General features: G+C 43.3%; 1 protein-coding gene across 2 annotated transcripts in view; it reads left to right on the top strand.

The window, feature by feature from the left end:
• Positions 1 to 1,522: 1,522 nt before the first annotated feature.
• Positions 1,523 to 26,562, top strand: part of LOC142311921 (alcohol dehydrogenase 1-like) — a 53,801-nt gene continuing 28,761 nt past the window's right edge. Inside the window, exons 1-2 of one of the 2 annotated variants that reach the window (XM_075350793.1) lie at positions 1,523 to 1,610; positions 25,957 to 26,058. In XM_075350793.1, coding sequence (XP_075206908.1) covers positions 1,593 to 1,610; positions 25,957 to 26,058 — 120 coding nt within the window. In that variant the 5' untranslated portion in view covers positions 1,523 to 1,592. Of the gene's footprint in view, positions 1,611 to 20,786; positions 20,859 to 25,956; positions 26,059 to 26,562 lie in introns of those variants that run through there. The other variant, XM_075350785.1, reaches the window with a different exon arrangement.

Raw genomic sequence — 26,562 nt, 5'->3', positions numbered from 1 at the left:
AAGGGTTATATTTTTGGTTATGCAACCTTCATTTACCCCCTCCTTTCAGCTGTTCTTCAATGGATGTTTTGAAATGTTTTTATATTGTTTATGTTTTGGTATTAATAACGGGGGCTGTTGGGGCCTGTTATATCCAACGTCACGCAGTCTTTGTATTTGTTTTAGGTAAGAACCCTGGTGGGTGAGGGACGGTTGGTTGTTTGATGGTAGGGCCTATAGTCAGTGTTTCCGGAATCATGAGAATCCTAAAGTCTCATGCACCCTTTGCTTGTTTTTTTCCTACAGATTTGCAGCAGATTGATATCTGCTGAGGTGTAACAATCCTTTCAGTGTTTTTGGTGCAGATTTCACCCATATACTGAGTGGGAAAAAATCTGCAATAAAAACACATTTAAAAAATGCATCCAAAACATGGAAAAAACACTGCATTTTTCCCACAAACACATCAGGATTTACAGCTGACAGATTCCCTATAGCGTTCATTGTATCTTGTAATCTAACGACATTTGTGTACTCTCTGGAGGGCTCTTCTCCACTTTCGATATCCATGTGCGAGTGCGATCCGATAAAAAATCGGATCGCACTCGCACCAATGTTAAGCTATGAGGCATTGTCCTTTTGCTTAATTTTATACTATATGACTCGTGCTCTCGGTGAAATCGCAGCATGCTGCGATTTGCACCGAGTCTCAGCTCTCGCAACCCCATGCAAGCCTATGGGAGCGAGAAAAAAATCAGAATATAGGTGGCATGCGCATGTCATACAGATGGCATACGCATGTCATACGGATCCTTGACACCTGCATACAGCATCGGACTGGCTACCAGAAGAATCTCCAGTAATACCAGTCCTGGTTGCGATTACATGCACTGAACTCCGGAACTGTCACCTGAGCTTCGGAGTGCAGCCTGGACTGAACAGCGATTGCCGAGTGATTGATTCCCTGGTGATTGCTGTTCAGTTCAGCACAGCTGAAAACAGACCGGGCTGAACTTTGGAGCTCAGGTGAGAGCTCCGGAGTTCAGTGCAGGTAACCGCGTCCAGGACTGGTATTACTGGAGATTCCTCCGGTAGCCAGTCTGACGCTGCTTGCATAAACACTCACATAGCACTTGCATGACGCTCGCATGTCATACGGATGCTATGTGAGAAAAAAAAACACACCGTACGCAGACCACACGCAGGACACTCGACTCACATTTGTAGCCGAGTATCGCTGTGATTTTTTTAACGCAAGTGGAGAAGAGCCCTGAAATGCAGAAACCAGCACATACTGTAAAAGTAAGCTTACAATTCTCTTAAATGTGTCCATACATTATGAACTGTATAAATGTGTTCTCCAAGATACAAATTACATGACGCAAACACAGTGAAAAAAATAAAAGTCATTGTATGTACATTTATGGCACCGTACACTAAGGTGTTATCAGCAAAGTATCATAGCAATGCGTAAAAGGAGGAAGCAGGAGGGGAGAGGTTTGGGAGGGTGATGGGCTGGTAACAGCATGATATTTAACCCCCTATAAGGCTCTCCTCTGTGGACTCCTGGAGAAAGCGGCCGCATATTTTACTACACCTCAGAAGGACTCGCCATGAGCACGGCAGGGCAAGTAAGGAAACTCCTATATCTAATACCACTTAGTCTGATATTTACTGCTATTACTTCTAAAGTTCATCTCCCTGGTCCTCTGGTGCCTTATACATTATACACTTCCCTGGCCTTATCTTTCAGCATTGTGTAAATCAAAAATTAATGTAAATGAGGTGTTTATTATACCATCAGATGCTCAGAGAAGAAACTAAATCTAAAATATACTTTAAACTTTGATCAAATATAATGTGCTTTTTTTTGTCGTTTTGTTTTCCCCCATATGTTTGACCAGACAGGCACGTATTACAAATGTAGTTAATTGGGTAGATAAAGCCCCCAAAAAATGCATGGGTGGGATTCTGAGCTTTTTTTTTCCAGTTGATCCCTTATTTTGTTCCCTAAGTGAAAGAGGTGCTGTAATATATATGGTTAGCAATCTTTATTCACAGATACTGTCTGATAGTATTATGAGATGGTAGTACCGTACATATGTTAGGAGTTACAGAAAAAGAATGAGTTATTGTGTTGTGTGCGGTGCATGTGTGCATTATGCCTGTGTTATTATAATGACTGTGCATTAAGTCTACAGAATTTATTTATACCTTAAAGATGTTTTCTGGTAATAAAAATGTATCACCTATACATTGGGTAGGTGACAACTAGAAGTCAATTTAGTCTGTATGGTACTAACAGAGATTGCTTTGTAGTCCAACAGAGGGGAATCATGCATTTGTGGCACCCTGGTAGACCTCTAGTGTCACGGTGGTGTGTCCGAATGGCGACATGCCTGTATCTTGTATTGTGCAAGTGACAGGCTTTTGTGAAGGGGTTAAAAAATAGTATTAATAAGGGAGAAAAAAATTAAAATAAATAAATAAAGAGTTTGTGCCGCTGGTTGTGATGTTCGGCTTTGGTATGGCCAGGCACTGCTGAAGGTCCCCAGGAGTTAGGTGGTGATGCCCAGTGCCAGAGGGTTGTGAACTTGCCCCCCAAACTAGGGCTGGTTCCTGGGGATGTTGAGGTAGGGATGGCGCAGCAGAGAATAATTCAGAGACAGGACAGGGAGCTTTTACCTTTTACTGAAGCTCTGCAGAACTGTCTGGAACATTCTTTACAGCCCTTACAATAATGGTGTTTTTTTCTGCCCAAATGAGAGTTTGGTTTAATCGGCTGCTGTGTATTCTTCCAGCTGCTACTTCCCTACCTGGGAATAGGTGTCATAAAATCCTGGGATTTTCAAGACAAGAAAACTCTGGCTCCTTAATTCCTTGTAACGAGCAGGTGACTAGAATCCTGAGGGAACACTCACTATTTTTTCTAGAAGTTTCCAAACTCAATCACGTCACTGAGTTCTTCTGCAATTTTCACTGCTCCTTATAAAAAGGCTAATAGCAGTCTCTCAATTTGCCACTGACCTTGAAAGTTCAGGTGGCCTAGGGACTGATACTCTGCCAATTTGTAGCTGGCCACTCCAAAGGTTTTAACGGTTACCTCAGGATAGGACCGTCTCCATATTACACTCCTCACTTCACCTCACACCGACTTCAACTGCCACTCTCCCTGAATTTACCTCACACCTCAGCTCCTCCCCTTCTCTCCTTCTAGGATGCACATACAAGCTTTCTTATCAGCTCAAGTGAACAGGCCCAGTAAGGGAGTATGGGCAAATGTTTGTATGTGGTGAACAGCAGAGAAAACTGTGGCGCCCTGGACAAGCCAGGTCGTCACAGAACTACACCAACACACCCTGGTTAGGCACACCGAAGCCAAACACAAAATCCTTGTTGCCTTTCTCCAGGGGCTGATGTCCACACCAGGGGGTGGGCCAGGCGGTTGGTCCCACCCACCGAGGAGTTCACAGTCCTGTAGGTGGGAAAAGGAGTCAGTTGGGAGTTCAGTTTTGAAGTTTGAGGAGTGAGGAAGTAAAGTGGTAGAGGAGCAGTCTGACGGCGTCCGGGTGTGTGGCCCGGACGGTACAGCAAGGTTGGCAGACGGTGGTGACCGTCTGCAGGAGAGGCTAATTGGAGCAAACCGTATGGACCAGGGACGGGCGGTGGCCCGGCGGTACCGGATCGGAGAGTAAAGAGAAGCCAGCACCATCCGGCAGGGCTTACGGACCCCGACAAGGCTAGGAGTCGCCGTAAAACTGGTCAAATCCGTTAGCGAAGGGAACCTCCAGGGTTTCCCAGCAGTCAAGACCCGATTGAAGGCAACCGCTCACACCGTAGAGGAAAACACAGTCACCGCCAAGGCTACAGTTCCCAGGGCCAGAACCTGCGGGCAAAAGGGGTTCCTTCAGCATCCATCCAAGCTGGGGAGTGGGTTACCGGTGGGAAGCCATTGGAACCGTAACACAACACAGGTGCAGGGAAAGGCAGTCACCGTCAACCTGCCGGGAGGAGAACCACCGCAGCCGTCTGTGGGACCCGTCCATCCTGCCGTTTGTTTTACCAGAGACTTTGCATTCGTCATTGGCTGAGTGAGTACCACCGTGCGGTGCGGCACAGCGCTGCCCCCTGCGACCCTGCACCTTACCAGGCCCCGCAACCCGCCTGCCATACATCCCTACCTCCCTCACCGGGCCCCGGGACAACCAACCCCCTACCCACGGAGGGAAGAACCAACATCCAAGCTGCTCCCTGTCATCGCTCCCGGGATCCCCGTCCAGAGCAGCGGTGGTGTCACCAATCTCACCACAACCGTGGGTGGCGTCACGGACAATACCCCTAAACCCAAACCACCTCCTTTCTCTCACGGGCGAGGAACGCCGCTCGAGTCCCCGGGATCCGGCCCACCGCTCGAGCCACCACCGAGCAGCAGCAGCAGCCGGACCCGAGCAGTGGGTGAGCGCAGCGTCCCCTCCTCTGCCCGCGACAACTTGGCGTCACGAACAGGATCTTACCGCTCTGCCATCTGGTAGAGGTGCGTCTTGTGACCGCCGGAGGTGTCCAGCTGAAAATTTTGAGAAGCCGCCATTTTGGGCGCGAAAAGTCCCCGCTCGAGCGTCTTCCCGAGTAGTGGAGGCGCGAAAACCGAAACCCCGCCCCTGTAGAGGAGGAGCCGGAAAAAGACTAAGGGGGACGGATGGCGTCTGGCCACATGTAGTCCGCGGCTATAAAAGCAGGGACGCCAGGACTCTGCAGCGATATTGGGTTCCTGGAAAACCTCATTGCCAAGATGCACAGTCCAACTACCAACAGTGAAGCCCCCGCGCCCGGCACAGCGGCGTGGGTGAGGGACCGGACAGCCCCGCTGAGTGACCATCTGCAGGCCCACATGCAGCTCCTCCTGGAGGAGTGGGAGACCGACATGGCGGACGTGGTGGCTGCTATGCGGAGACAGAGGTGGAGGAGGATTTGGAGGAGCGGGTAAGAAACCCACGCCCCTGTATTCCTGAGGGATTGGCCACTGCGGCTGGGGGGCCCGGCCTGCACCCGCTGCACCCGCTCACCCTACCTCCTCCCCCGCTACCCGTGTTAGCTGCTGCCGCCCCGCCACTAGGCCCGCTACCCGTCCAACCGGTAGCGATACCCTGCCAACCCGCCCCGGCGGGCCGACCGGCTGCAGACGCTCAGGGCCGCCCTGAACCGCTCCTGTGGGAGCCACCGAGACCGCAGCCCCTTAACGAAGATGTATCAGAGGCCCCGGCCAGGATGGCACCAGGCGCTGTGCCCGAGCCCGGGACCGTGATGTGGATGAAGGCCAGAGTAATTGAGTTCAACCAACGCCAGCAGAATCAGATATACCTCATGATGGAGCAGTGGACCAATGAGGTGGATATGCTGGTTGCGACTGCCCCAGTGTATGAGATGGGAGCAGATGTGACGGAGCCGACGGGTGACCCACGTCACCATGTCCTACCAGGACCGGCCACTGCGGCTGGGGGGCCCGGCCCAGTCTCGGCCCTCGCATCGTCCCTGCCATTACTTATGGGGCACCTCAGTGTTGACCCACCTGACCTGCTACCCCATGTTACCACAGTAGAATCTGACGTGCTGGATGTCGGAGGCCTGGAGGCTGCGGCAGCTGGCGGCAACCCGCCTGGCGCAGGGATAAAAGATAATGACTCCGGCGCCGAGCCCACCTCTGAATTCGAGACGGCGAGTGAGCGTCTCCACTACGAGGGACAGCCGGTGGTTTATTTCATCCCGTGCACTGGTGGGAACGGATACCGGGCACCCCTCTCCCAGCAGGCCTGTCACTGCATGTTCGATATGTTGGTGGCAGAGGATGAGGCCACCTCAGCGGAAGGTGAGCAGTGATGGCAACGAAGCTCCGCTGCAAGTTGTCCCCGTTGGGACCATCAGTGTTAAAAAGCTTTTGAATGATAAGTGAAAATGATCAACCGAAGAAGTTCATCTGATTTACAACCATGATTGAACCGGTCGTGCCGGCAACTGTTGTCCCCGTGGGGACTGTCCTTAATCCTTGCGTAAGGAACTGCTTACGGACAAGCCCGAGAACTTGCAGGGCAACCACGAACTTGTGGAATGTAAATAAAAATGTTGGGCTTGATACCGTGACCGCCTCCGGAGAGGCTGATTTGGAGGATGGGCCTGGAGGAAAGTGATGGCCCAGGCCCGCCACTACCGTAACCGGTGGCGATCCTCCGGGGGTTCAGGGGTCCCCATGGGCGCGGGTCCCCTGAAAGGGATAGAACCTGCTCGGGCAACTTGGTGCTGGACTGGGGTCAAGGGGTGCTGCCCATTTGCTTAGGGGCAGCATCAGGGCCAGGTTGCTTGGGTGGAAGAAGAGCAGAAGCCGTAACCGTTATTAAAAATGTTTGGTAACGTTTAAGAAATGTGCCTCCTGATGTGGGAAGATTGAAAAATGCTTGTTTACCTGTTTTACCGTTTTTTACTCTTTTACAGTTAAAATAAAACCGGTGATGGAAGGGCAGCCCGCGGACGGTCTGCATTTTACTAAGGGGGAATGTGGCGCCCTGGACAAGCCAGGTCATCACAGAACTACACCAACACACCAACACACCCCGGTTAGGCACACCGAAGCCAAACACAAAATCCTTGTTGCCTTCCTCCAGGGGCTGATGTCCACACCAGGGGGTGGGCCAGGCGGTTGGTCCCACCCACCGAGGAGTTCACAGTCCTGGAGGCGGGAAAAGGAGTCAGTTGGGAATTCAGTTTTGAAGTTTGAGGAGTGAGGAAGTAAAGTGGTAGAGGAGCAGTCTGACAGCGTCCGGGTGTGTGGCCCGGACGGTACAGCAAGGTTGGCAGACGGTGGTGACCGTCTGCAGGAGAGGCTAATTGGAGCAAACCGTATGGACCATGGACGGGCGGTGGCCCGGTGGTACCGGATCGGAGAGTAAAGAGAAGCCAGCACCATCCGGCAGGGGTTACGGACCCCAACCAGGCTAGGATTCACCGTAAAACTGGTCAAATCCGTTAGCGAAGGGAACCTCCGGGGTTTCCCAGCAGTCAAGACCCGATTGAAGGCAACCTGCGGGCAAAAGGGGCTCCTTCAGCATCCATCCAAGCTGGGGAGCGGGTTACCAGTGGGAAACCATTGGAACCGTAACACAACACAGGTGCAGGGAAAGGCAGTCACCGTCAACCTGCCGGGAGGAGAAACATCGCAGCCGTCTGTGGGACCCGTCCATCCAGCCGTTTGTTTTACCGGAGACTTTGCATTCGTCATTGGCTGAGTGAATACCACTGCCCCCGCGACCCTGCACCTCACCAGGCCCCGCAACCCGCCTGCCATACATCCCTACCTCCCTCACCGGGCCCCGGGACAACCAACCCCCTACCCACGGAGGGAAGAACCAACATCCAAGCTGCTCCCTGTCATCGCTCCCGGGATCCCCGTCCAGAGCAGCGATGGTGTCACCAATCTCACCACAACCGAGGGTGGCGTCACGGACAATATCCCTAAACCCAACCCACCCCCTTTCACTCACGGGCGAGGAACGCCGCTCGAGTCCCCGGGATCCGGCCCACCGCTCGAGCCACCACCAAGCAGCAGCAGCAGCCGGATCCGAGCAGTGAGTGAGCGCAGCGTCCCCTCCTCCGCCCGCGACAAAACCAAATCTCATTAAAGCTGTAAATACAGTTAGGTCCAGAAATATTTGGACAGTGACACAATTTTCGTGAGTTGGGCTCTGCATGCCACCACATTGGATTTGAAATGAAACCTCTACAACAGAATTCAAGTGCAGATTGTAACGTTTAATTTGAAGGTTTGAACAAAAATATCTGATAGAAATTGTAGGAATTGTACACATTTCTTTACAAACACTCCACATTTTAGGAGGTCAAAAGTAATTGGACAAATAAACCAAACCCAAAAAAAAAATAAAAAAAAATTTTAGTTTCAATATTTTGTTGCGAATCCTTTGGAGGCAATCACTGCCTTCAGTCTGGAACCCATGGACATCACCAAACGCTGGGTTTCCTCCTTCTTAATGCTTTTCCAGGCCTTTACAGCCACAGCCTTCAGATCTTGCTTGTTTGTGGGTCTTTCCGTCTTAAGTCTGGATTTGAGCAAGTGAAATGCATGCTCAATTGGGTTAAGATCTGGTGATTGACTTGGCCATTGCAGAATGTTCCACTTTTTTGCACTCATGAACTCCTGGGTAGCTTTGGCTGTATGCTTGGGGTCATTGTCCATCTGTACTATGAAGCGCCGTCCGATCAACTTTGCGGCATTTGGCTGAATCTGGGCTGAAAGTATATCCCTGTACACTTCAGAATTCATCCGGCTACTCTTGTCTGCTGTTATGTCATCAATAAACACAAGTGACCCAGTGCCATTGAAAGCCATGCATGCCCATGCCATCACGTTGCCTCCACCATGTTTTACAGAGGATGTGGTGTGCCTTGGATCATGTGCCGTTCCCTTTCTTCTCCAAACTTTTTTCTTCCCATCATTCTGGTACAGGTTGATCTTGGTCTCATCTGTCCTTAGAATACTTTTCCAGAACTGAGCTGGCTTCATGAGGTGTTTTTCAGCAAATTTAACTCTGGCCTGTCTATTTTTGGAATTGATGAATGGTTTGCATCTAGATGTGAACCCTTTGTATTTACTTTCATGGAGTCTTCTCTTTACTGTTGACTTAGAGACAGATACACCTACTTCACTGAGAGTGTTCTGGACTTCAGTTGATGTTGTGAACGGGTTCTTCTTCACCAAAGAAAGTATGCGGCGATCATCCACCACTGTTGTCATCTGTGGACGCCCAGGCCTTTTTGAGTTCCCAAGCTCACCAGTCAATTCCTTTTTTCTCAGAATGTACCCGACTGTTGATTTTGCTACTCCAAGCATGTCTGCTATCTCTCTGATGGATTTTTTCTTTTTTTTCAGCCTCAGGATGTTCTGCTTCACCTCAACTGAGAGTTCCTTAGACCGCATGTTGTCTGGTCACAGCAACTGCTTCCAAATGCAAAACCACACACCTGTAATCAACCCAAGACCTTTTAACTTCTTCATTGATTACAGGTTAACGAGGGAGATGCCTTCAGAGTTAATTGCAGCCCTTAGAGTCCCTTGTCCAATTACTTTTGGTCCCTTGAAAAAGAGGAGGCTATGCATTACAGAGCTATGATTCCTAAACCCTTTCTCCGATTTGGATGTGAAAACTCTCATATTGCAGCTGGGAGTGTGCACTTTCAGCCCATATTATATATATATAATTGTATTTCTGAACATGTTTTTGTAAACAGCTAAAATAACAAAACTTGTGTCACTGTCCAAATATTTCTGGACCTAACTGTACATGTTATACTTTTTGAAATACTCATGTTGCTATTCTTTGTGGCGATCTAGGCACAGGGCGCCACAGATACAAGGCCATTGTTCCATTCAAAAGAGATGGACAGGGCCCATAGTGATGATGGTGCTCGATAGTGGTCACCACAGTTATGCCCCATCCATCTAACAGTTGTCATATTTACATTGTATAGGAGGTAACTTGCTTTTACTGTAGTGATTTGATTGAAAACTTTGCATATTATTGGAAGACAAAAGTAAATGGAGATATTAAGGACGCAAGATTCATGTCAATAACTTGACCTGTCAATGCTCACATATTGCTATCAGAACAAAATGACTCCACAACGGAATGTGAATTTAGATCACTGGATACAGAGGAACAAAATATCTGTGCTTGGGGTGAATTATGCCCTTTGAGACATTTTGAAATTCAACATATTGTACCCCTTTTATCCTGATTTAGGCTGAACCAATATATACCAGATGGGCAGATCCAACCATGGGCCTCATTATCTGCTACACTGCTAACAGTTTGGGTGTTCCAAGGACGCCTATACTGTTAACAGTTATGATGGAGCACATAACTGCCAGCTCTGTCACTTACCCTGGCAGGTCCCGGACTTCCTTGCCATCTGGCGCTACCCAGCCGATGTCAGCGGCACAATGGTGTCACTGCATCTCAATGCCAATGTCCACTGCAAGATCAGATAGAAAAGGAGACAGTAGCTGTGGAGCCATCATACTATATTGGGGCTGTTGAGGGGATCATTATACTATATAGGGAGCTGTGGGGTGGCTAATTATGCTATATGGGAGACTATCATACTATTTGTGGGCTGTTGAGAGGTCCATCATATCTTATAGGAGGCTGTGGGAAATCCATTATACTGTGTGGGGTGACTGTGGTGGACCATCAAACTGTGTAGGGTGGTTGTAGTGGACATCATACCATGTGGGGTAGCTGTGGTGGACATTATACTGTGTGGGGTAGTTGTGGGGGGACCATCATATTATGTGGAGATCTAATAGAGCCATTATACTTTGTGGAGGGGCTGTGTTGATCATCATACTGTATGGGTGGGTCATGGGGGATATCATACTCTATGGGGGCGGTGGGGGATATCATACCCTAGAGGGAGTTTTGGTGGACATCATACTTTCTATGGTGGACATCATACTGTATTTTGGGGCCGTGGTGAATACCATATTAATTGGGGGACTGTGGTGACCACCTTACTGTGTGGCGTGCTCAGAATCATAATTACAATAAAGAGGGACTGAGGGTCATTATTATAAGGAGGCACAATGGGAGATCGTTATCATTGTAGAGGTAGCACAGTGGTATTATTATAAGAAACATATGGTTTTATTTTATTATTATAAACTGGTACAGGGACATTATTATCAGGAATCAAGGGAGAGTTTATTAAACTAGGCAAACGAGAATTATTATAAGGCAGCAAAAGAGGACATTATTTCTGTATAATGCTTTATAGCTGTAAGGAGGCACCTGGGAGCATTAATATTGTAAGGTGGCAAAGGGGGACACTATTTCTATATGATGCTGTATAATGGTGAGGAGGCACAGGGGAGCATTATTACTATGAAGTACAATTAAAACATTGTAACTGCGTAAGGGCACACAGGGGGCACTGTTATTGTGTATGCCACAATAGGAGGATATTATTACTATATAGGGCACAGAAGGGGCATCATTACTGTATGGGACCCTCTTAATAGAACTAACTAGCACGATACTAGAAACTATACCAATACCCCTCTGAAAGAACAACTGTGACTTATAGCAGGAGTGGGTTAGATTATTAAAGTACTAAACTGAAACATAAAACATAAATTTTACTTGGTGCAATTAAAAGTGATAAGAGATCACTAATAAAAACATGAACATAAAACACAAACACCCAGGCTACTGGTCACAAAGCTCAAACGGGCCAGCAGCCTAGGCTAGGCACAAAAATATCACTGGTCCCTATGGTACGAGCTACCGATAGTTACGTAGCTACCTTCATATTATATATCGATGACATCTTTGTCATTTGGAAGGGTGGTGTGATTGGCCTTGGGCAGTTCATTGAAAATGTAAATAAAAACAACATTGGCCTTCGCTTTACGTATGAGGCTAGTGAGACCAGGTTGGAGTTTCTTAATATGTTGGTTGAAAAGGGCCCAGAGGGTAGGTTGATAACAAGCACTTTCCAGAAGGAAACTTCATCTAATTCTTTATTGAGGTGCTTGAGGTGTTTTATGTCTCAGTTTAGTACTTTGATAATCTAACCCACTCCTGCTATAAGTTGACACTGTTAATAGCACTATATGGTTTGTGTAGAGGTGGTATAATATGAATTAATAACAATAATCATCAAGAATGTCACTTGTGAGAACCTGTACAGTAGACATATATGCTCTGCAGAACACTGGTGTAAAACTGATGTTACCAATATATGGTCACTGTATGGTGATACTATTAGTCTTAGTAGGGGGATTTTGGTTAAAGTTTTTGTCCAGGCTTGATCTTAAATTCTGCAGTCACTCTATGTAATTGCAGACATCTGAATCCTAACAGTACATTAATCAAATAATGAACAGGTGGTCATGTGACTACAAATATGTAATTTGCACGCATGAAGTCACGTGCCAACTAGACATGCATGGCCTCGCTCAATAAAAATGAATGTATTTAGTACATTTAGTTGGAATGTGGCTGTATGGAAATTACATATTTGCAGTCCCATCATGGTCTGCTTCCAACACCGGCATTGGAGAATCCTGAAAGTGTGTGCGGTGATGATTCAAAAGTCTAAATCACAAATACTTTAACCTCAAGCCTTGACAAACCCATTTAACCATCAGTATAATGATATTATCAACACTGTATATGCTGGTAATTTTTGGTTATGGTTTCTTGCCATTTGATTGTTATATAGCAATATTAATATTGTGGGATTATTATTAAATCTTATATAGCAGTATTATTGGTATTGTTAGAAATATTGGACTTGTAAAATATATTGATTTCCTCCAGGCAGGATAATATTAATAATAGATATCCCCATATTAGGCTCTGAGGAGGGAACTGCATGGGTCTGTGTTCTTTCAAATGCCAGAGCTAGATTTCAGTCCCAGTCCATCTCAATGCAATTATATTAAACAAAACCATGCTCCTTTAGTCGGATTCTGGCCCAGAATATGCATATCAGATACTCGTGGCCACGTGACCACTTTTCCCAGCTCTGAAACCAGTGGATCCTCACAGTGTATATTAAAATTTTAAAAAAATTCAAAAATTCTGATTCTCTAGGATCTGATTTTTTTAAATTTGTTCTGCACATTATACTGAAGCATAGAGTTCTATGGGTTAAAAAAAAAAGAAAAAAATACTCAATTCACTACTTACGAGTCCCACTGCACCTGATTCGCCAAACCTTTTTGTTTTCCCTTCCCTGTTGAATGCATCATCTGCAGCCTGCTTCACTCTGCTGCTTGCTTCTTGCACAGAGTAGGCCTCTGACATCTCTGCGTGTTTTGCCATCATGGCACATGTCTTATTTTAAACAAAGTTCAAAAAGTCAGCGTAGGGGTGATAATTAGACACAATTTGCCAAAAGGCAACTAAATGCCTAAATGCTGTTCAGCGTTCTTAGATGAAGTAGACAGACAGCCCTGATTTCCCTAACATGTTTCACCACAATGCTCTCATCAGGGGTTTGAGCCTCAAGCCCCAGATGATGTCAGTGTGGTGAAACATGTGGGGGAGGCAAATAAGTCTATTGTAATTAGACTAGTGCAGTGTTAATTTTCTGGACAGGCTGCTCTTTATAGTGCTGACAATCGATTGATGTTCAGCTATATGCAATCTATATAACAAATCATGGCTGTCTGTCCACTTGATCTAAAAAAGTTGACCAGCAATTAAAACACTTATCATTGCACTAAGTCATTTTAAATACTTGAATAGTGTGTTTATCATAGTACACGTTGTGGCAGCATTATTTGAATCCCCTGAAGTGACTTTGGCGGTGCACCTCATAATGTTGTGATGACACGACCTACACTACGATGGCATGATGTGCAGTGAGTCTGAGGCTTATGCGGGCGTCACACGAGACAATCTATCGTGCGATCGCGCAAACGATCACACCCGCCCCCGTCGTTTGTGCTGCACGGGCAATTAGTTGCATGTGGTGCACAAAGTCGTTAAACCCCCGTCACACACACTTACCTGCTGAGCGACGTCGCTGTGGGCGGCGAACATCCACTTCCTGAAGGGGGTGGGACGTTCGGCGTCACAGTGACGTCACACAGCGGCCGGCCAATAGAAGCGGAGGGGCGGAGATGAGCGGGATGTAAACATCCAGCCCACCTCCTTCCTTCCGCATTGCCGGCGGGACGCATTGCCGGCGGGGTAAGCTGTGTTCATCGCTCCCGGGGTGTCATACGGAGCGATGTGTGCTGCCCCGGGTACGATGAACAACTGGCGCAGAGAAGAAGAAACGACTTTATGAAAATTAGCGACGTGTCAACGAGCAACGATAAGGTGAGTATTTTTGCTCGTTCACCGTCGCTCGTAGCTGTCACACGCTACGATATATCAAACGATGCCGGATGTGCGTCACTTACGACGTGACCCCGCCGACATATCGCACGATATATTGTTTCGTGTGACACCCGCATTAGTCCGAGGGAAACACACCAAAAAAAATGCATGCTATGGGGAAGGCAAAAAATAGAGGCATGGAGGATTGGACAGCAAGGTGTGTGTGCAATGGGATAAGTGAGCTGTCAAGTGAGTATTCATTTTTATTTTTCTTCCTATATGATCTGAAGTCTGTAGAGACGTGAGCATAAAATAAGGAGCATTCTATTGAATCAAATTTCCCTGTCAAATTTGAGTTATTTTCCAAATTCTTATCTCGACAGATTCATTTATCTCTTTTACTCATCTATGAAAAGTTTTTTTAACTTGCCTTTATTTTATAGTGAAATAGCAAAATTCAATTCTTCAGTCGTTTTTAAGTCCGTTTAGTGGAATACCTACTATAAATTATTTTTTTGTGAATTATAAAAAAAAATATCTGCACAAATAATCTGTCATACAATAAGAATAGAATAGTTGTCCTGCAAAGTTTTACTTTGGAAAAAAAGATTGACAAATACAGTAATCACACGGTGTGGAGTTGCTGCAATTCTACATAAGCCAATGTTTAATCTAGCCGTCCTTCAAACTTAATGATTCAGTATTAAGGGTCACATCTACATTTTGTAATGGGTTTGTATTAACTAGTTGTTAACCTGACTCAGTATTTTCCATAAAAATACATAAAGGATTATTTGTGCACAAAGAATGTTTTTCCCAGGAACATTAATACGTAGATACAGTAAATGTACATGTATAACCATCATATTATCTTGGCAGCACATTATGGAAGTCTACGAAATCTGGAGCTGATTACTCATGAGTCATCTCAAAAGTATGGCACTCTGTAAAATTTAAAGAGAATAAGCACGCAATAGCTTGGAAATCTCTTATAGCCATATTTTATTCACAACAGAACATAGAACACAAATCAAAAGTTCAAAGTTAGACTTTTTTATTTTATTTGAAAAAATTAATTTATTTAGCTATTGATGGCAGCAATAAATGAAAAAGTTGGGAGAGAGCCATTTCTGCCATTGTGTAGCATCCAATTTTCTTTCTACAACAGTCTGCAAATGTTTGTGAAGTCAGGAGACCAATTTCTGGAGTTTTGGGAGAGGAATACTGTCACATTTTTGTCTGATGTAGGATTCCAGCTGCTCAACAGTCCTGTTTTTTTTGCCAGATTTGTCATTTCACAATGCGCCAAATGTTTTCTATTCGTGAGCGCTCTGGACTGCAAGTGGCCAGTTCCTAACCCAAACTCTTTTTGGCCAAGCCATGCTGCTGTGATGGATGCAGTATGTGGTTTATCATTGTCTTGTTGGAATATGTAATTTCTACCCGAAAATATAAGTTATCTGGATGGGGAGTACATGCTGTTCTAAAACCTCTGCATAATGCTCAGCATTGGAAGTGTATTTTAGGCTGCCCAAGGCAAAGGTATTAACACAATTCCATACCATCATAGATGAGACTTTTGAACTGGGCACTGATGATAACAAGCTGGATGGTCCCTCTCCTACTGAGTCTGCAGAACACTGCATCCTTGGTTTATAAAAAAAAATAAATTTTAACTCATCTGATCCACAGAACAGTTTTCTATTTTGTCTCTGTCTATTGTAAATGAGCTTTGGCCCAGGAAGACAGTAGTGTTTCTGGTTTGTGTTAATATATGGCTTCTTTGCATGATAGAACTTGTATGTATCGTGATAACCACTATTTAATTCAACCCAATTCTAAAAGATATTTCCATATGCTTGAGGCATTATACCATTATCTAAGTTTGATGTGCAGCCTTATCCTTATATAGTATGTATTTTTTGGCTTGCACTCATTATATATATATATATATATATATATTAGTGCTCACTTCAGTTATCCTATTAAGTTATATGTAGTTTTTTTTTCTGAATGTGAACACAGCTCCGCCCCTTTCGGCCATGTTTTTTCCATCTCCTATATAAGAAAGTCCTTAGTTACCCCTCTCCACCCACAGCAGTTTTTAATTGCAATGAGATGACACACAGTTAGGGTCACAGAGCTAGGGACCCCAATATAGAGATATACCTTGACGAGGTCTTGGGGCTCAGTTACATTGATCAATGCGATTGCTAAATATCTCCTTTTTCCTAATATTCATGGCAGGTATGCAATTTATTATTCACATGTTCAAGTTAGCAAGTAGCATTTTTCATTGTATATTCCAATATTTTTCCATATGCTTGAGGCATTATACCATTATCTAAGTTTGATGTGCAGCCTTATCCTTATATAGTATGTATTTTTTGGCTTGCACTCATAATATATATATATATTAGTGCTCACTTCAGTTATCCTATTCAGTTATATGTAGTTTTTTTTTTCTGAATGTGAACACAGCTCCGCCCCTTTCGGCCATGTTTTTTCCATCTCCTATATAAGAAAGTCCTTAGTTACCCCTCTCCACCCACAGCAGTTTTTAATTGCAATGAGATGACACACAGTTAGGGTCACAGAGCTAGGGACCCCAATATAGAGATATACCTTGACGAGGTCTTGGGGCTCAGTTACATTGATCAATGCGATTGCTAAATATCTCCTTTTTCCTAATATTCATGGCAGGTATGCAATTCATTATTCACATGTTCAAATTAGCAAGTAGCATTTTTCATTGTATATTCCAATATTTTTCCATATGCTTGAGGCATTATACCATTATCTAAGTTTGATGTGCAGCCTTATCCTTATATAGTATGTATTTTTTGGCTTGCACTCATAATATATATATATATATATATTAGTGCTCACTTCAGTTATCCTATTCAATTCTAAAAGATAGACTGAGCAAAAGATGTTCTGATGAAGCCTAAAGTTTCATATAGTACATGATTAAGTTGTCAATAGACATGTAAAACTGTTATAACGCAATTCTAAAACAGCATTTGTATCACAATTTATTCATAAATAAGTAAAAATCAATGCTGAATCACAAATATAGTTCAGAATTCAACATAATCATTACTAATCATAACTTAGTCTCTAAAGGTCCAAAGTATGAAAATGATTGGGTATGAACATAGGACCCTATTTGGCACTAATCTGGAATTGACTGCATTTTTAGCCATTTGGTTTTTTTGTTGGTTATTTAAGCAGAAACAGATATTTTTGTTGTTCTCTGGGATGTTCTGTAGTAATTTTTATTGGACCTTGATTGCATGGCCTATTTGTCAATGCCCTGAGTTCACTAGATTTATATAGAGTGGATAATAAAGTATGTGCACCCCTGTTAAAATGTGAGTTTTTTGTTATATAAAAAAATTATACCAAGAAGAATAATTTCAGAACTTTTCTACCTTAATGCCACCCATAACCTGTACAAATCCATTGAGAAAATAAAAATAAGAAAATTAAAATAATGTGGTTGCATAAGTGTGAGCACACTCTTATAATTGGGGCTTTGGTTGTCTACAGAATCAGTCAATCACATACAATATATCATAAAAGTGAGTACATCCTTCCCAATTTTGTAAATATTTCATTGAGTCTTTTCATATGACAACACTGAAGAATAGAATAGAAGAATTGTTGGCACTTTCTAAACTAGACTATAGTCTTCCTATATATAGACTTCCTAAGACTCTTTCTCTCTCTCTCTCTCTCTCTCTCTCTCTATATATATATATATATATATATATATATATATATATATATATATATATATATATATATACAGTACAGACCAAACGTTTAGACACATCTCATTCAAAGAGTTTTCTTTATTTTCATGACTCTGTAAATTGTAGATTCACATTGAAGGCATCGAAACTATGAATTAAAACATGTGGAATGAAATACTTAAGAAAAAGTGTGAAACAACTGATAATATGTCTTATATTCTAGATTCTTCAAAGTAGCCACCTTTTGCTTTGATTACTACTTAGCACACTCTTGGCATTCTTTGATGAGCTTCAAGAGGTAGTCACTGGAAATGGTTTTCACTTTACAGGTGTGCCCTGTCAGGTTTAATAAGTGGGATTTCTTGCCTTATAAATAATGGGGTTGGGAGCATCAGTTGTGTTGTGCAGAAGTCTGGTGGATACACAGCCGATAGTCCTACTGAATAGACTGTTATAATTTGTGTTATGGCAAGAAAAAAGAAGCTAAGTAAAGAAAAACGAGGGGTCATCATTACTTTAAGAAATGAAGGTCAGTCAGTCCGAAAAATTGGGAAAACTTTGAAAGTTTGAAAGCAGCAGACACATCTTTAGAACAACTGTTAACAGGAGACTTTGTGCAGCAGGCCTTCATGGTAATATGGTGCTAGAAAACCACTGCTAAGGACAGGCAACAAGCAGAAGAGACTTGTTTGGGATAAAGAACACAAGGAATGGACATTAGACTAGTTGAAATCTGTGCTTTGGTCTGATGAGTCCAAATTTGAGATCTTTGGATCCAACCACCATGTCTTTGTGCGACGCAGAAAAGGTGAACGGATGGACTCTACATGCATGGTTCCCACCATGAAACATGGAGGAGGAGGTGTGATGGTGTGGGGGTGCTTTGCTGGTGACACTGTTAGGTATTTATTCAAAATTGAAGCCATACTGAGCCAGCATGGCTACCACAGCATCTTGCAGCGGCATGCTGTTCCATCCGGTTTGCGTTTAGTTGGACAATCATTTATTTTTCAACAGGACAATGACCCCAAACACACCTCCAGGCTGTGTAAGGGCTATTGGACTAAAAAGGAGAGTGATGGGGTGCTACGTCAGATGACCTGGCCTCCACAGTCACCAGATCTGAACCTAATCGAGATATTTGGGGTGAGCTGGACCGCAGAGTGACGGCAAAAGGGCCAACAAGTGCTAAGCATCTCTGGGAGCTCCTTCAAGACTGTTGGGAGACCATTTCCGGTGAATACCTCTTGAAGCTCACCAAGAGAAAGCCAAGAGTGTGCAAAGCAGTAATCAAAGCAAAAGGTGGCTACTTTGAAGAACCTAGAATATAAGACATATTTTCAGTTGTTTCACACTTTTTTGTTAAGTATTTCATTCCACATGTGTTAATTCATAGTTTTGATGCCTTCAATGTGAATCTACAATTTCAAGAGTCATGAAGATAAAGAAAACACTTTGAATGAGAAGGTGTGACCAAACTTTTGGTCTGTACTGTATATAAAGACTTCCTAAACTAGACTAAAATAGACTATAGTCTGAACTTATGCAGATTATTTTATTTTATTTTGGATAACACTGAAGATATGACACTTGGATACAATGTAAAATAATCAGTGTACAGATTGTATAATAGTGTAAATTTAATGTTACATTTAAATAACTCAATTCACAGCCATTAATGTCACAACTGCTGGACAAAAGATTTCAGTTTATGTTTTTCAATGGAATTTCACTATGAGTGATGTTAAAGGTGGACAAAATTTTGAAATAATTCTCCATACTTTCCACATTTGCTGGGTTAAATGTTTTGTATATTTTGTCATGGGTAGTCTAATTTTGCCTAAACAAGTTTTTCTTTTCTTTTTTTTATGTGTTTTTTAATAAAATATGGCAAAGACAAAAACAAATTTATCACCAGTTGTCAGGTAGCTTATTATTCTGAGAGTGAAGTCAGGTAAAAACCAAAAAGATGCAGCTATGGAATTCAACTCTTTTCAGATTCAAGTGTCATGTACAATAAAGAAAGAAAAGGAAGGTTATGGAACACCTAATAAAAAGCGGACGACCATGCTAAACTTCCTCCAAAGTTGATCCCATTATTGAGAAAAAGTCTATATCTGATGTCCATAAAATTGCTGTACAGATTTCACATTGAAATGAAGAAAGAATATGGGGTCAAAAGTGAGTTGCCAAACTGTGGAGTGATTACTAAGAGCAGTAAGCTTCAATGCATGAGTTCCAGTCAAAAAACCTTTCATCTATGCAAAGATCTGGAATGTCCAATTTGAGTTGGCCAAAGAACACAGCCAATGGAAGAGACAAATTGGTCTAAGGTGTTGTGGTCGAATGAATCCAAGATCAATGTTTGGTAGTGATGGCAAGCATTATGTAAACCACCTAATTAGAAAATGTAATGAAGTAAGCTTTTTTCTGCCTAGGGATCCAAAATATCTTATCCCGGCCCTGGTAACTCATCCTCCTTTATTTTTCATAAAGTGGTGCCCTCTCCCAACAGCACAGGTGAAAACAAACCCTGTGCTACAGAGAGCTTGATCACAGTGGTAGGAGGCAGCATTTTGGTGCACAGAGACGGGTAACTCGCAGACACTCACACTGCAGTCTGATGGCCGGTTCCCCCTATGTTGTACCCTGATGGCCTGGGGGCATATGTCACTCTGTCCCCCGGCCCAGGCCGCCCATGGTTTGAGAACTGATATATCTACTTTGGTGAAATCAAATGTAGCTGAATGCATTTGGTGTGAGTTTTACTAAATGATGTGACAGCATACTAATTAGTGTAGTAGGGAGCCAGAAAAGTTGTTTGACTGCATGACTTACAAATATCTTCCCTTGTAGCTTTAGTTGACCTTGCTTTCTGCCCTCATCGACTGTGACACTACGTTAATAACAACTGCAAAGTGTGTTCTTTAGACATTATATACTACATAATTGCACATTATGTGTTCTTTACAACTGTGAATAAAGTTCACATCTATGGGAAGGAGAAATGTAGAGGATTGTTATATGTTATGTGCTTTTATCATCTTTATCCTATCATGGTTTTTACTCTATAACTGATTTTATACGGAGTACTGGGCACGTAGCCAGGTAGAAGGGGAGGGGAATGGGAGGTGTCATTTGGTACTTTAGTAAACGAAAAATACGAATGTCATTGATCACTGGAAAGGTTTGAGGAAAGAAGTGTAACATGGCTACTGCTGGGAAAGTAAGTAGTAAGAATATATATTAAAATATTATAATATTTTCTTAGTCTATATCCTAGTTCTGCTAGGAAAGGGCAATGTAATATGCATTATAGTTACAACATGTTTATGGATAACTATGATAACCAGGATTTCTTCCTTTAAAACACTCATAATGCTACCCTTTTCTCTTACTGTTAATATTGTATCTTCTGTATTGTATCTATTGTATTGGAAGAAGAGCTGATGGAGAGAGTAGTTGCAAGATTCCTCATATGTCTGCGTTACTGAATAGATATATTTCACAACTCAGCTCATACTTTATTTCTATACTCATAAATATTTATTTACATAATCTAATTATTCAGAATTGACAGAATTGTGAGTTTTCCTTCCCCTAAGGCAGAGATTTAGTTTGCTGCCTTGCAGTCTAATACCATAGCCAAGTTATGTTGTGTTACACTAAGTGCGGGTCCGGAGGGGAGGGCTGGTAACACAGGAATTCCACTAACTTGCTCAAACTAAACCACAGTGTATATATTTTGCCTGGAGTGTTCCATAACTGGGTTTGTTTAAATAAAAAAAAAAATAATAGTGATCATGGATTTCATCTTCTAAGATGAACTAACATAATGAAGGGGCAAATACATTAAGGTGTGTATGCCAGAATTATGGGTAATATAGCTTTAAGGGAACCTGTCACCAGATTTGTCCCATATAAATTGCTGCTACCACCAGTAAGCCCTTATACGTAGCGTTCTAAAATACTGTATATAAGTCACCAAGCCGATATGTATAACATAAAAAAACCTTTAATTATTGTTGCCTGCGTCATGGTCCAGTCCAATGGGCGTCTCTAGTTTTGATCCAGCGCCTCCTCTCTGCTTGAAATCGCTGACCTCTTTCCCTGCTTCGTGTGCATGACACGTCCTACATCATCCACATAGTGTCCTCCGCTGAGCTCCTGCGCAGGCACAGTTTTCTCTGCCTTGTTACAGGCAGAGCAAAGAACTGTAATGTGCAGGTGCAGGGAAAAGTCAAAGAAGACCCGCGAATGCGCACTACGATACTTTTATCTGCCCTCAGCAGGGCAGAGAGAAGTGCATGTGCACAGGTGCAGAATGGAGGACACTGTGTGGATGACGTAGGACACATCATCCACACGAAGCAGAGGAGGACAGCAATCTCAAAGATAAGGCGTAAGCTCGAGATCAGTGACACTTATCGGACTTGACCGTCCCGCAGATGAGTATAATGAAAGAGGTTTTTTATGTTATACAAATTGGCTTGGTGACTTATATATAGTATTCTAGAATACTGTATATAAGGGCTTACTGGTGGTTGCCATATTTTATATGGGAAAAACCTGGTGACAAGTTCCCTTTAATAAATTGCATGACTTTTGTGTAATTTGGAATTTGCCCAAAAATATTACAGCTTTTACATTTATATGCCAGGCCCAGTTACGCCAATGTGAGAGGAGCACTGGCAGGACAGTGGCTGCACGCACCAATCAAATTCATGAAAAGTTATGCCCCTTTGTTTGCATTATTCACTCCAGAAATGTACACCAGTCCTTGACTGGAGACATTCACTCCTTAGGCCAGCGTCACACGGTACAATCTATCGTGCGATTGCGCGAGCGATCGTACCCGCCCCCGTCGTTTGTGCGTCACAGGCAATTAGTTGCCCGTGGCGCACAAAGTCGTTAACCCCCTTCACACGCACTTACCTCCCAGACGACGTCGCTGTGGGCGGCGAACATCCTCTTTCTGAAGGGGGAGGGACGTTTGGCGTCACAGCGACGTCACACAGCGGCCGGCCAATAGAAGCGGAGGGGCGGATATGAGCGGTACGTAACATGCCACCCACCTCCTTCCTTCCGCATTGCCGGCGGGACGCAGGTAAGCTGTGTTCGTCATTCCCGGGGTGTCAGACGGAGCGATGTGTGCTTCCTCGGGAACGACGAACAACCGGCGCGCAGAAGGAGGAGCGACATTATGAAAATGAATGACGTGTCAACGAGCAACGATAAGGTCAGTATTTTTGCTCGTTCACAGTCGTTCGCAGCTGTCACACGCTATGATATGTCTAAAGATGCCGGATGTGCGTCACGGAATCCGTGATCCCGACGACATATCGCCCGATATATTGTAGTGTGTGACGCTGGCCTTAGAATTAGGCAATTTGTACTTCAGGAAGTCCATTCATTAAAACTCGCTAGTCTTAATGAATTGGCCCCAAAATGTGCAATCTGATTGATATGGGCAGGATTCAGATTATATAGTCCATATTAACATCTTTAATCTAAATAATACATTTTAGCATGCCTAATGCTTAATAGCTCAATGTACACATATACCCACAGACTGAGAATTCCATGGATAACTCTAGCTATTCTAAACCACAAAGAATGTTATATGATATAACAATGCTCAAAAGTGCAGAAAGCAAAAAGCAAAATGCCTTTTTGTTGTCAATAATAAAATAGATGTGTCACCACATACTGTGGCCATACCTCTCACCTTGCACTTCTGGGCACCCTAGTAACTTCACATTTGATTCCTCAATCTTTGACAGTTCAATCATGTGCTTCTTTTTTCTCAACACAATTTTTTTTAGCCTGTTAACTATTTGTAACAAAACTTTTGATGATAAAGTGATCACATCCCCAATATCTTTTTGGCCCTATTTGCTTGAGAAAAACAATGTACCTAATAATTCTGCACACCTTGCCAAATCTTCCCTCATTACACAAATACACAGTTGAAAAATGTGTATAAAAATGATGATCTGGTCAAAATATTCACTTGCCTAATCATTCTGCAGACAGTGTAGAATGAAATAGCTCATGACCCATATGTATTCAGTGTCTATCCACCCAGTCTGACTGAGAGATGCAGCTTGTAGTTAGCAATATGAGACCTCAGCAGCAGGGAGGAGCAACTCTGCAACTTTGGTGCAGAAATCTGATGCAGACATTTCAGCACCAGATTTGCATCTCCTGGCAGAAAACCACACCGAACCAGCGTCAAAATCATTCAGCACCAAATCTGCATCTCTTGGAAAAAAACACGGTTTTCTGCCAGGAGATGCAAGTCTGTGAACTCAGTTCACCTGAGGTGAGGTTACTGAATGAGGTCAGTTTACCTGCGGTCACAGGTGGGATGCACTGTGAACCACCAGCTATGACCGCAGATAAACTCAGTGATATCACTGCTCACAGCTGCGGCTAAGTCAGTCTCTGCCTAAGGCCCCTTTCACACGTCAGTGATTCTGGTACGTTTGTGCTTTTTTTAAAACGTACCAGAATCACTGACATACGCAGACCCATTATAATCAATGGGTCTGCTCACACATCAGTGATTTTTCACTGCACGTGTCTCCGTGCGTCATACCCGCGTGTGCGTGATTGCCGCACGGAGACATGTCCATTTTCTTCTGGCATCACTGATGTTCCACGGACCACGCAGTGGTGTGGTCCGTGAAACACGTGCCAGAAAAAAACGTACTTTTAAAATAAAAATCATTTTTACTCACCCGGCGTCCAGCGATGTCCTCTGCAGCCCATTCTGCTTGCTGCTTCTGAGCCGGCTCATTATTGTCGCGCATATTCATTATGCGCGACACAGCCGACCCGGAAGCAGCTGCTGTGGGGGTCACCGCCGGCCGGATGCTGCACCGCGGGAGCGATCAGCACCAAGGATAGCGGGAGCGGGCACAGGTGAGTTGTTTTCTAAGTGCAATCATGGGCCACAGAGAACGGAGCCCGGATTGCACTTAGACAACCCACGTGTGCTGTAAATCACGGCACACGCAGGGACATGTGCGTGTTTTACACGCCAGTGAAAAACGTCACTGTTTTTAACTGACATGTGAAACGGGCCTAAAGCCAACAGCATGTGGACATGTTTTGTGACTGTGACTTCAGTATGTAGCAGAAACGGAATCGTCATGGGACTTCATGTAGATTACGTCGGAACTGGGTGTTTAGTGTTAGGCTAAGACCACACTTTGCATTCTCCTACTTGCAGTTCTAAACGCACGTTTTGGGCTTAATTGATTTGACCAAAGTTGCCTTTTTCAGAATTTTAGCGCTAAAAACGCATGCGTATTTACCGAATTTTAGATGCGTTTTCAGCGCTTTTTACATGCTTTTTCACCTGCGTTTTGACAGATGCGTTATGAACATCAAGACACTGCTAAATAAAGATTAAATAGTCAAACATCATGAAAAAAGAGAAAAAAAAGGAAAACATAATTTTGGAATTAATAAAGAAAATATTTCTATTTCATGAAATTATAGCGGTATTATAATATTTAATGTTAAAATAGCAATAAAATCAAAATTTTCTTTAATTTCATTGTCGGACTGTGTGTGTGTAAAGGGACATATTATTCCATTATTTTAATGTCAGAAAAGCATGCGTTTATGTAGTCCAAAACGCATTGTTTCTGCAGCTAAAAAGCAGGTAAAACGCAGGAAATTTGAAGGTTCTTTGTTTTTGCCATTTCTCATTGACTCCAATGTTAGCAAAACGCACCCAAAATGGCAAAAACAATTGACATGCTGCTTCTTTGAACGCATGGTTTTTCCCACAAAATATGCAAATTAAACGGAGCGTTTTAAAACGCAAAGTGCGGTCTAGAAATCCCCATTTTCCATAGACTTTGCTGGAAAATCAAAACTCATGCCTTTTGGCATGAAAAAGGTTCTTCTCAAAACGGACCTAAAAAGCACCTGAAACGCAGGTGGAAACGCAAAGTATAAAAGGATTTTTTCAGTCTGTGTTTATTTCTATTTACTTACAGATTACTAAAAGGGATCTCATAGACACCACACATTACTAATCTAGGGCTTAGTGGCAACTGTGAGCAGTCATTCACCTCTTATATTACCCCTATTGCCACCGCATCAGGGCAAGCAGAATGAGTCGGGTAAAGTGCCACAATTGTTGCATCCAATGGATGTGACAATTCTGGGCAGCTACAGGCTGCAATTTTTATATATACAAACTGTATTAAATATAAACTGTATTAAGAAATATTGAACTAGAGTTGAGTAGAAATTTGATATGGATGACATTATATTAATTATAAAGTTAAACCCATTCATTTCAGGTAATCAAATGTAAAGCAGCCGTGTGCTGGGGACCTAAACAACCGCTCAGCATTGAAGAGATTGAGGTTGCCCCACCAAAGGCTCATGAAGTTCGCATAAAGGTAATTTTATTCTTAAATAATTACTGTCGTTTTAATGAACTCTTCATAAATCAATAGTACAAGCCAATCCATCAAACTTTGTAGTATATCTTATCAGAAAAAAATTGCTTCTTTCCCCACTATGAGTAACTTTTCCCCCACCCACTGCCTACTAAACTCCCTACAGTATTCACCCTGAAAAACAGCTAAAATCCACATTGGTCAAAACAAGATGGACTGCCTGCTCATAGAAGAGTCAGAATTGAGTTGCCCAATAAACTCTATAGAGAGGGAAGGATGATGGAGGAGAAGAGCAAGAAACAGAATAAGGGTACACTCACATTATGATACAGCACCCAAGGATTCTTTCATGAGAGAGAATCGGATACTATATGCAAATTACACCCGGCTCAAACTGTGCTGTGAGAGTGATCCGACTGTCATTCTATTGTGCTCTGATTATTTCACATGCAAGAATCGGCTCACAGGTGTGGAGAAGATGGAGACCTTCATTTCTCCATCTTT

The sequence above is a fragment of the Anomaloglossus baeobatrachus genome, chromosome 1 (genome assembly GCF_048569485.1).
Source record: "Anomaloglossus baeobatrachus isolate aAnoBae1 chromosome 1, aAnoBae1.hap1, whole genome shotgun sequence".
Lineage (NCBI taxonomy): Eukaryota > Metazoa > Chordata > Amphibia > Anura > Aromobatidae > Anomaloglossus > Anomaloglossus baeobatrachus.
Note: the sequence above shows the minus strand (reverse complement) of the source record. Positions and strands in the feature narration are given on the sequence as shown.